This window comes from Podarcis tiliguerta (assembly GCF_965153285.1).
Source record: "Podarcis tiliguerta genome assembly, chromosome: 14".
In the NCBI taxonomy this organism is placed as follows: Eukaryota; Metazoa; Chordata; class Lepidosauria; order Squamata; family Lacertidae; genus Podarcis; species Podarcis tiliguerta.
In genome coordinates this window covers 35,914,949-35,926,807 of record NC_139547.1, presented here as the reverse complement: position 1 = coordinate 35,926,807, position 11,859 = coordinate 35,914,949, and the positions used below count along the sequence as shown (strand labels likewise).

Sequence of the window (11,859 nt, the reverse complement as noted above, 5' to 3'; positions counted from 1 at the left end):
GGTTTTTAAAAAAATAAATAAATGAAAAGTTGCTTAGGAAAACCAAACTGATACCTGGTTTTACATTAGCATGGACATGTGTGGGCAAGGACTTGGTATTAAATAAAGAGGTTGGAGATATTATCATTCTTAGAGCTTCTTTTATCCCAATATGACAGTGCTTTATATGTGCTCATATAGCAAAGGGGTAAATTAGAGACGAAGCAGAGACCCAAACTAATTGTGGGCTCCTTTCCTGCCTTGTCAGTTTTGGTAAAAGTGATGGAAACATTTGCTGGGGCTCCAATATTCCTTTGTTCTTGGCAAAAGACAGAATTCATTTTCTTCTGCCAAGGGTAGTGAGGCACTTGGGATGATAGTTCAGAATTCAATCTGAAGCCCAGCTGTTAATTTATCCTGAATTGTCCTTTGAAACAATTCCAGATTCATGTTTGTATCAAAAAGATACCAGGAATCTTGTAGGAGTCTAAACTGCTTTGTGTTACTGGATTGTGTGTGTGTGTTGCTGGGTCTCTTAAAACTTTGGCACCATGGAGCGTGACATCACAGCTCCCCGAATGTAAGTGTTCTTTCCTTGCTCATGAACTGACAACAGCAAAAGAGCTAAGCTACTTTGAGTTCCAAGATATATTACTACTGTGGTACTCTTTTCACTGGTATCAAGGTTGCCTTACTCTATAGAGTACATCCTGTCAGAGTCATGTGGGTCAACATTTTAGCTTCTCTGTGCTCCTCAAGGTTTGTCTCTGGAGATGACCCGGCTGCTCAAAAGTCATTATCACTCTCCTCCAGGGGCTCGGGCTTCCTCACCCTCCGACTCGCCTTGTTGGGAGAGAGATCCATGCTGTCGTCTTCCAGGTCGTCGTCATCATCATCGTCGTCGTCATCCAAATCAATTTCACTATCTTCAGTGTCCTCCTGTAAAAATATTTTATTTAATATTTGGTTTCTTTAAAAAAAAAATCTGCCCTGTCTTGAAGGCTCAATGTGAGAAACTATTAGACTCAAACCACTAAAAGAGCTTATCATTATTAATAACAAGGCTGTTACTCAATTTAAAATATTTGTCAGTTAATCAGCTAAAATTGATATGGTTAAGATCACAAGAAGAAGAAGAAGAGTTTGGATTTGATATCCCGCTTTATCACTACCCGAAGGAGTCTCAAAGCGGCTAACATTCTCCTTTCCCTTCCTCCCCCACAACAAACACTCTGTGAGGTGAGTGGGGCTGAGAGACTTCAAAGAAGCGTGACTAGCCCAAGGTCACCCAGCAGCTGCATGTGGAGGAGTGGAGGCTTGAACCTGGTTCACCAGATTACGAGTCTACCGCTCTTAACCACTACACCACACTGGCTCTCAATAGCCTTGCAGGGTCAGGCCAAAGGCCCATCTAGTCTGTCCTCCTGCTCTCGCAGTAGCCAGTCAGATGCTCCAGTGAGAAGTCATCAAGCAGAAACTGGGGGCAACAGTAGCCAGTATTCAGAGACATGCTGCCTCTGACACGGCAGGTGGAACATCCAGCTACCAGGGCTAATAGCCATGGATGGCCCTCACAGCATCTTATTGGAGCAATTGCCATGAGGTACTGTGTGAGGAAGGACATCAATTATTGCGTCCCACCACACAAGCCTCTTCCATGTTCCATGAGGGGGAGCTGTGGCGGGAAAAGAGATTTGAAGAAAATCACGTGGCAGCAGCTTGCGTGAGTTGCCTTTTCATTTTGACCATGCCCCTCCTTTAAAGTAACAGATAGGAATATTGTACAATAAAGTATATAGCTGAGCATGCGCAGAGTGTTTTGCTTTCCCCAAAACAAATAGCTCTGGCATGGCTTCCAACCAAGATCTGTCTTTTAAAATACTGCCCTTGCCTCTCCCTTGATATCTGAGAACACAGGCCAAAACATTTTTGAGGCCTCTCCTGACTGTTTGTGTAAACTCCATATGCCACTATGCATCTCATCATTATTCACTCTTTTCACTGAGTGCTACCGATGGCTGAAAATTGCTAGAGAAGCTGCAGGGAAGGAGGGCTGTGCACCACCAGAGCTGTGTGTGTGTGGGCCCTGGCAAGTGGAGGCGAAAGCACTGCAGACAGGAGTCACACCCACCTTAGCCTTGGCTCTGGAGACTTTGCGCTTACTGGCTTGGGCTCTGGCTGCCCCGACCTTGGAAGAGGGAGCAGCAGCGCGCAGAGGCAACGCGAGATGGAAGCAGAAAGGGGAAAAATTAGGAGAGAGAGAGAAATGAAACCAGCCAATACTGCAAAAATGAATGGGAGTGAAAGAGGCACTGGGGAGAGGGGGCAGAGTCTCCAAGGGAAGGAGGGAGGAGAAGACGACAGGTGAGCGGCACAACTGGGTGGAGTGGGACAGCTGCCTGCCCGCCTGCCTGCCTGCGGAGAATTTAAGCAGGGCAGGTTGACAGGGTACAGCCCCCCTCTCAGTGGCACCAAAGAGACCACACCCACACCATACATTTAAAGCACTTATTCCACTTTGACAGCTACGGCGTTCCTCAAAGAATCCCGGAAATGGTAGTCTATGCTGAGAGTACAGTGGTACCTCGGGTTAAGAACTTAATTCGTTCTGGAGGCCTGTTCTTAACCTGAAACTGCTCTTAACCTGAAGCACCACTTTAGCTAATGGGGCCTCCCGCTGCCGTCGCACCACCAGAGCACAATTTCTGTTCTCATCCTGAAGCAAAGTTCTTAACCTGAAGCACTATTTCTGGGTTAGCGGAGTCTGTAACCTGAAGCGTATGAGCAGGTCAGCAATAAAACACCAAGTGTCAGTGAAGTTAACTCTTTATTCAAAGAAACCCAAACAGCTCAGGTCTAGTGATCACAGCATCTCTTTCCAGTAGGTCTTGCCCCAATGAGGCAGTTGTGGGTTTCAAAATTTTTTTGGGGAGAAAATCATGTTTAAGTCGTATGAGAGTGCTTTAAATGTGTGGTGGTGATGTGACCCAAGTTTCCTTAGAGGTGCCAGGAATCTGCTTGACCGCAATCCAGGCTGCGAGAAGGGGCTGATCGCTTGTTTAGAATCACTGTAGGATTGGAAGGGACCCCAAGGGTCATCCAGTCGAGCCCCCAGCAATGCAAGAATCACATCTAAAAAAATCTCTGGCAGATGACCATCCAATCTCTGCTTAAAGACCTCCAAGGAAGGAGAGTTCGCCACTTATTGAGGGAATCTGCTCCAAATTATAGCCCAAGCTCTGTGTGGCTATTATCCTGCCATAAACTGTTTAAGGGCAGCTGCTTATTCTGAGGCTAGGGCAGAAATGTTCAAACAGGGTTAGGGGCACATTAGTGTGCTACAAGAGAACTGATGGAATTCTGAGAAAAATCACTCCCCTATGTGGGGTATGCCGCTGTCCACTGCTGGCCTTGGCACATGAAAGACCAATTTCATATCTGCCTTCTCTGCCACCGTGATGCAGTCATAATTAAAAAAACAACAACCAACAGAAGAACAAACCAAGTTGCAACAACACTTTAAACCTAACACCACAATTTAAAGCAGCTATCCAAACAAACACAGCTTCTTTGTCTACTTCAAGTGAGGAGTCGCCACCCTGAGCCATTCAAAGGAGGCCTTCGTGTGGCAGCTCCAATTCAGTAAACCTGGTTTTCACACAGGAAGTGCAAATGCTTTCGTATTTCCTGCATCCGTGCAATGACTTCAGGCTGACCTGAACAATGCATATTCAAAACACAAGCAGCAGTTTCTAACCAGGGAGGGTAGTCTGTCCCAAGGGGAAGAGCCCAGGAGCTTGGCTCCTACAGGAATAAAAATGACAGTCTTAAGAGAAGCCCAAGCTTTAGTGGCAAATTGCTTTAGAGACAAAAGGTTTTCTTAGTTAGAAAGTACTCAAAAACATTCTGCTGGGAAGCAACACCCTGATATTAAATACACAGAGTGAAATCTTGCAGATCTTAGGATGGCCAAATCCCACTGAAAGCAGTGGGACATAAAAGAGAGTTAAATTGCAGTTAGATATTTATTTATTTCAATGGGACTCAGGCCTAAGCTACAAATTATTTAATTTTTAGCCCCCGTCCCAGGCCAAAGACTCTCATAAGGCAGTTCATAACTAAAATAAAAACAAATATCTAGCCCAAAGCAATTAATGTTAAGTTATAAAAGGAGCAGCAGTTTACATGATATAGACAAACAACCAAATTCTTTTGAAAGCAGTTTAAAGCACATTTGAAAATAACTAGAGGGAGATCCTGTGCAAAGAGTGTGAGCAATTCAGCAGGGATAGAGCCACCACTGAAAAGGCCCTGTTTCTTGTGCCTGCCATCCTGATGGGGCTTAATGGTGGGCCCTGATATCACCACAGTAATGCTTAGGTATGAATGACCTGGAACCTATCAGCAAGGCAGCTAGGCCTTCCTTGTCCTCTGCAAGTTGCACCAATGACATGGCATGTGAGTGGGGGGAGGGAAGCAGAAAAGCATTGAGCATGGTGCGGTCATGTATTTTCTTAGATGTCATTTTCTTTAGCAAAATGTTACAGGGAGGACAGACAGAAAAAACAGAGCTGCCGGCGGCCACATGCTCCTCGTCACTTTCATCTGTCCCACTGGGGTAGTAGCAGCACAGGTTCCGCATAAGACCAATTAGCATCCCCGTCAATCAAGATCTGTCTTTATCTATTGTAAAGTGCTTTAGTAACAGTAAAATTACCAGGCGCTGTATGATAAATTTTGAAGGCAAAAGAAACGATAGTGATGACGTGATCACAAAAGGAGTCTCTGTCCCCAGAGAGGGGGGGGCGAGGGAGGGAGGGAGGGTGAGAGACAGACAGACCTCTGAGAAGCATCGCTTGCCAGTCTGCTGCTCTGCTTACCTAACTTAATCGCAAGAACAGCAGGAAAAGGCCAAGAAGTGGCTGCACTAGGAAGGAGAGAAAGAGACCTACAGCGAAGAGAAGAGATGAGAAGAGGAAGATGCAGGAGCTTTTGAGGAAAGTGGGGGAGACAGAAACAGAAAGTGAAATAAGGCAGGGGAAACTGAAGAGACAGGCTACCTGCTGCGGAATGAGAAGGTATGCCATGGAAAAAGCACCTTTTTGCCAACAGCGTCTTTAGCGACTACTTACATCGTCCTCTGTGTCTCCACCTTGCATCGTTCCTACAATCCGTTTGTTTGGTCTCCCTGGAGCAGAGAAGGAGACAGAATCAATGAGAATGTGGCTGAATACACAACAATGCTGGGCATCTTTCTTTCTAGGGAGCCAAAGGTGATATAAGAGGCACTTGACGCTCAGACTCATCCTGCCAGTATCCCTGTTCTCAGATTTGGGGTGGGTAGTTGTAGGGTTTTTTTGTTATAGTCTCTTTGACCAGAAATGACGAGAGGGAGAAGAGAAAGTGAACATGGACCCAGCAAGCAACAATGCCTCAGGTCACACCTTTCTGATTGTGTTATAAAGAAGATGCTTTGAAAGGCTATGTTGGATTTAGAGAAATAATAAATAATAATAAATCAAATGAAGTGCTAGAGAGTCCTAAATATGTGATCTGTTTTCTGCCTGAGAGGCCAAGAGAGGCAAGCCTTCGCTGCCTGTGAGAACGGGCCCCTTCCTGGTGGAGCTCCTGTCCTTCCAAAAGCTGTAGGACAATCCACATGCCATCTATAGGGAACCCCTTTTCACTTACCCCTGCCTTTGACGGGATGACACAAATGTAAATAAAGGCACATTAGCTTAAACTAATATGTCAGCTTTGCTCTAATGACTGCTTTCTGTGTTCCAGTAAAGGTCACAGCTCTTTTGCAAAGAGGAGCCGAGAGCGCTTGACCAAAGCAGGAGACAGCTGACATTCGGAGACAGATGCAAGGAGCTCCTGAAGTCATTTGGTGCATTAACGCTTCCAGCTTAACATTGTTGGTGAGGCTCCAGAAAGGCTCCACAAAGCGCTGCCATCCTTGTGGTATCATAATATGAGAATCTGGGGAAGGAGTGGGAGAGCAACTGCATCTCTTGCTCTTGGTTGAACTAGAGGAGCCGTTCTGGGGATGGAGCCACACACACAGGGTTCAGTTATAGCAGAGGTGGGGAATCCTTGGCCCTCCAGACATTCCTGAATCATCTATGGCTATTGGTCATGACTGCTGGAACTGATGGGCGTTGTAGTTCAGCTACGTACTTCAGAAGGGACAAATATTCCCCACCTGTGAGCGAAACCATTTTTTAAATGAGTCCAGAGCTCCACTTACTGTAAGGGCCATGCTAGAAGTGACAGGACAATTCTGTGTATTTAAACATTAAAAAGGCCCCAATTATGTGGAAAATGTGGCCGGGGGGGGGGGAGGATTTGATTCGGAAAACAAACAGGATGCATGGATCTCTCCTGCCCACCCACAGCTTAGCCCCCTGCAATGGGGAGATGCTTTTCCAATTCTGAAAGTGAACCAACATGGAGAGAAGTTCTTCAGGAGAGGAACTGCGAGATAGAAAGTATGCAGCTCACCCGCTGGCCATTAAAAAATCACCTTATAGCTCCTAACTTCTAAATGCCTGAGGCAGTATCATATTCAGTAAACACATAATTGTTCCTATAAATGTGCAGCTCGGCCAGAAATGCAACTCCAGAAAGCGGCTTGAGAAAGAATATATTTTAGACTCCCAACCTCATTTTGTTGGCCAGCCCTTCCCAGAGCTGAGAAAGTATTTCAAAATTGTAGGCGGCACCATCAAGTTTCTAGGCACTTGCTGTTTCCCACTGCCCTGCAGGACAAACCACTCAGCCCCTTGGGTCCCTTTCATCTGCAATGGAGTGTCTACCAGATGTATAGGTACAGGTACCTTGCATCAGCATCTCCATAGCCGTATGCTGCTTCATTAGCTGCCTGTCTTCCATGTCACTGTCAGATCCCTCATCCTCATGGATCTCTATGTCCGAGTCGTCATTGTCTAAATAAAAACAAGAATGCCCACCAAAGACAGTTATTAGGACATCAGCTCCAACTCTTTCTGTTCTTTGCTTCAGCTTGAAGGAATGATTGTGGGCTGACAGGCAGACCACAGCTCAGCAACAGAGTAATTGCTCTGTGTGCAAAAGAGATCTCCAGTTAAGACTCAGGAAAGAACTTTGCTTCAGGCATGGCACAGGGGAATCCACAGTCAAGAGTACACAACTTTAAATAATAATAACAATAAAAACCCAGTCGAGGTGAGGAATGACCTTTTAATTGAGATGGCAGAGAAGAGGTGCTCCAAGCTTCCCCTCAGTGCTGCTGCTTCTGTCAAAATTATTCCCTTCTGGGACTACTATTAGCATCGTTTGATAGGGGTGGAAAGGATAGGGGGATAGGCTCTTGGTTGCCATCTTCCTCACACTGTAGGTGTTTAAATCCTACTGCCATTTAAGCAGTCTGAACAATGTGCAAGATTGCAGTGCAAGAAGATGGCACTGCTTCTGTCCAGAAAACTCACATATTGATATGAATGGAACCAAAGAAGACTGTCCACTAAAGGAGACCCTCCATTTATTGATTTCAGATCTTTTACTCTCAGAGATCTAATTCTACAGTGTGTGAAGGTCAGGAGTAGCTACGTGGTCACAGCCATTAGATTTTTCATGTGGTCTCTGCAATGATCACACTTAAGAGAATCAGCTTGGAAATTTGATAACATTGCTCATTCCTTCTTATCATGCCGGCCAGCTATTCCCAACAGAACACAAGATGAGCGGTGATAAATATAGGGTGCATTTGCTGTCAAGCTGTGTGAGCCTGCTCACAGATAACTATTTACCCCTGTTCATAACACTGGAACCCGCAGCTCAGTTCAATGGAGCTAGCCGGACTTTGAAATATGCCAGAAACAGCTCCCCAAGCTGCCTTCCATCTCATCTCCCGCAGATAAATGACGCAATTGATTTCCATGCCCTTCTCAAACACAGTTAAAGGATCCAGAGAAATCAGACGCCTATCAGAACACAGAGAGACACAAATACCCATAGGCTTGCATGGGGAAGATAGTGGCTAATCAGAGCGTTTCAGAAGTTACAAATGTAGGGGTGGAGAACACTTTAAAATTTGATTGTTGCCTACACATTCATCACAAACAAGGTTTTGGAAGTTTCTCTCTCTTTTCTTTTTACTATGATCTTTTCTAAAGAGAATCAGCGCCATCCAAAGCCACCAGGAAGCAGGGAGGTGCCTCACTTAGGGGAAAGAAAGATCAATATGTTCTCAATTCAAGTAGATTTGTAGAAAATTAAGGATCTCTCACCCAAGTGAAATTAACAAACTGACGTAGTAATAATTATTGTAACAACAACAACAGGGACAAAATGGGCTGCAGATTAATTACAAAATGTTCTTCTCTACATTCCAAACTTCTATTAGTTTTTGGTCCTGGTTCAATGGTTATGGCTTCCCCCAGAGAATCTTGGGGATTGTAGTTCAGGAACTTCTAACAGAAGATTCTCAACACCCTCACCCAAGTCCCCTGCAGAGAGGACAGACTATTTCATCAGTTTAGAACTGAACGTTAATGGGGTGGAGGAAACTGTGCTGCACACCATCAGCCATGGCATGTCACCTGTCCTTCCTACAATAATGCAAAGTGGGAACAGAAAGGATGCAGTTCTAAGGGGGAAGGCTTCCTCTCAGAGGCGGTAGAGTGATGGTTGCCTGCCTGATATACTGCTGCCACCGCCACCTTCTTTCCTCCAGGCAGGGAGTGGGGGACGTCCAACCCACAGGCCAATCCTGGCCCACAAAGGGATCCAATTGGCCACCGGGCCATTTTCCCCCAAACCACCCCCACCCCCTCATCAGCTGAGGTCACAGGTGATGTCAGCTGATGGCTGGGAGGGTAGAGCATGGGCGTAGCCAATGGAGGGGGGCAGGAAGGGGCAGCTGCCCCCCAATAAATAAAAATGCATAGTTGAGGTTCTGCCCCCCCAACAAAAGTCTTGGCTATGCCCATGACTGGCTGCACCACCCCATTCCCAGCAAGGACCAGGATCATGCAGCCTAGGCAGCAGGATTTAATCTCAACTCACCAGCTGCCTTCTCCTATAAGGGGGCAGGGATGGCACTGGCAGATGGAGGACTCCCTCACGCCACTGCTGCCACCCATCCCCTTTAAAAAGGAAGCAAAGTACCATTTGAAATTGCCTCTCCCCACCACTTTAAAGGAACCCATGCTGTGGTTCCATAAAGCAGCTATTAACTAAAAATACAAATGACTTCCCTAAAATATCCTAACATGTAGATGGAATCAGATGAGAAGGTAGTACAAATTGTGTCTTTGTATGCCACTAATTTCAGATGAAAACCAAAACTGAAGAAGGAAAGAACGACCCACACCAAACCCCAAATGTGTTTAATAAATCTTTCACTGATCATACTTTGTTTCCACCTTAGCTGCAGGCAGAACCCACCAAGAGATGTGTCACTTTCTCAATAAAGCTTTGTTCAAGCCAAGAACAATATGTGCTTCATGTTCACTGTGGGAACTCAGATTTCCCCACGGATCAAAGCTGCTCTTGTTTGCCCCAGTTGTTTCAAATCTTTGTAAACAAAAGCAAATATGTGATATACTCCATTTGAGCGGCTAAGCCCCAGGAGCTCATCCACTGCTTCCCCAAACAGAATTTTGCCAATACTGTAACAACAAACAACTGAGTTTGTAAAACAGAGGCAGTTTTATGATTGAGAAGGAATTATGCTCCAGAGGAAAGCTCTGTCATTTAAAGTCCAGTCCTGTGTACTTCCGCAGACAAGCCTCTGGGATGAGGATCCTGGTTCAAATCTCATCTTACCTATACACTTCCTGAGATGGCCTTAGGCAAATCTCAAAGCCTCAGTACGCCATCAGCATATGGTGATCACTGAGAGAATGTCCATGAACTGCTCTGAACGTTCTAAGAATTATGTATCTGAGCAAGTGTATTTATTCTCCTTCAGACTCCTCTAAATTCATTTTTTAAAGTCCTTCGGCTTCATGTTCAAGTCTGATTATGCTCAGCTTTGCTCATAGCCAACCTTTCAGAGAACCATCTAATTGTAGAGTTGGAAGGGGCTTTGGAGATCATTTGGTTCAACCTCCTGCTCAATGCAGAATCAAGTTCCAGGGTAAAAATCAGCTGGGGGAAGGCCCTTTCAAGTCTCCTTCTAGAAGACAGCTGCAAGATGGAAAAAAAATCAGGATCTACAACAGGCATGGGGAAACTTTGGGCCTCCAGATGCTGCTAACTACAACTCCCACCAGCCCCAACAAGCATGGCCAATGAGCAGGGAATATGGGAGTTGTAGTTCATCAACTTCTGGAGCACCAAAGTTTCCTCATGCCTGATCTACAAAGACCCAGTAAGCCAGAACACTAGTCCTCAGCAGAACCAACAGTGCTCTGCTACTTAAAGCCTGCTGCCATATACAAAAGGACAAAGACAAGGAAGGTTGAGATAAAAGTATTAACAAGCCGGAACTATCAAATGCGACTTGAAAAGCTTCAGCCAGTCTCAGTCAAAAGCAAAAATTCCCTTAACTGATCCACAAGAGAAAACCTTCTGGGTTTCTCCCTCACATGCCTCCTGCCTCCCAATAAATGTTCAAGGCATACAAAGCAATATTAAAATAACTGGGATGATTCACCTAAGGGTCTCTGCTGACGTCTTAGTTAAGAATAAGCCAAAACTGAAATAACATCAGGATAAAATTGCTCCTTCCAATCTGTCACTGATCCAAATTTTCTGTCAAAAGTTACCACGTGGGCAACCTTATTAATTATAGTTCCCTTGGTATTAAAAGCAGGCCTAAATACTCCCTCCCACTGGAGAGATTTGACCTAGAGTAAAAAGAGAGGAAACATTGACTGGAATTGCTTATCAGATGAAGAGCAGCATCTTTGGCTAATTAAATAGAGTTACTTATTTTCATATGGCTTAAACAGGACCCAATACTATAAGACCCGGTTTTGGTTCAATGTAATCCGCAAATCGGTGAATTAATCCAGTTTTGCATATTCATCTGCAAAAGTTACTAGCTCATAGAAAGTTTTCTGCTTGCCTCTTGCATGCCTGTAACTTATATTAGCCATTTATACCCTAAAGGAGGAATATGTTGTTGCCTGGTTGTAGGTTTTCTTAGCTAGTACAGATGCCCAGGTGAGTTGCAATTTACAGCTTTGAATTAATAGTCAGGTGGATAATAAAAAAAGCAAAACCTGTTTTTTGTTGGATAGGCCATCCATCAATTTCTTTCACTCCATTGGTGTCTATTCATTCCCCATAGTTGCATGAGCTGGAGAGGTGAGGCGGTGAGGGTCCTTCCATCAGACCAGTTGCCATTTGGCTCTTCCACTCCACTAACAGGCAATGCACCGGCCACATCAGAGAAAATAATGTAAGAGTGTAAGGCCCCCTTCTATGGGACCAACTACTGTTTGGTTCCTCCAAGATGATGTGTGCCAGGCGCATTCCACCCAAATCATTATACAACCTTATTACAGATGAACTGGTATCTGAATTTACTCTTTACCGCCTTCTATTATCACCATTTCCTTTTTGTAGCCAATGGATTGGTGGCCATGATTTTACACAGTAAAGTGTCTTGAACAAATGGGCGGGCGGGGGGCGGGGAGTGGAATATAAATGTGATCAATAAATAATACAACAAATCCCCTATTATTAGCACACAGCAAGGCAAAACTGCTTCATAGAGTTGTAGAATTGGAAGGGACCATGAGTTGTATAATTGGAAGGGACCATATTCCAACCCTTCTGCAGCTAAGGGGTTTGATACTACATTGTTAAAGTGAAAGTGACTCACCTCTGTTCCTAACAATAATAGGGCTTGCCCACTATGCTACCCATAATGCAGCTGATTTGGGG

The 11,859-nt window shown here is 44.9% G+C and overlaps 1 protein-coding gene across 2 annotated transcripts in view; it reads right to left on the bottom strand.

The window, feature by feature from the left end:
* Window positions 1–11: 11 nt before the first annotated feature.
* The window catches only part of CLUAP1 (clusterin associated protein 1), a 54,685-nt gene continuing 42,837 nt past the window's right edge, over window positions 12–11,859 (bottom strand). Inside the window, exons 10-13 of one of the 2 annotated variants that reach the window (XM_083412466.1) lie at window positions 6,819–6,926; window positions 5,112–5,167; window positions 2,111–2,167; window positions 12–918 (exon numbers count right to left, since the gene is read on the bottom strand). In XM_083412466.1, coding sequence (XP_083268592.1) covers window positions 766–918; window positions 2,111–2,167; window positions 5,112–5,167; window positions 6,819–6,926 — 374 coding nt within the window. In that variant the 3' untranslated portion in view covers window positions 12–765. The remainder of the gene's footprint in view (window positions 919–2,110; window positions 2,168–5,111; window positions 5,168–6,818; window positions 6,927–11,859) is intronic. The other variant, XM_083412467.1, reaches the window with a different exon arrangement.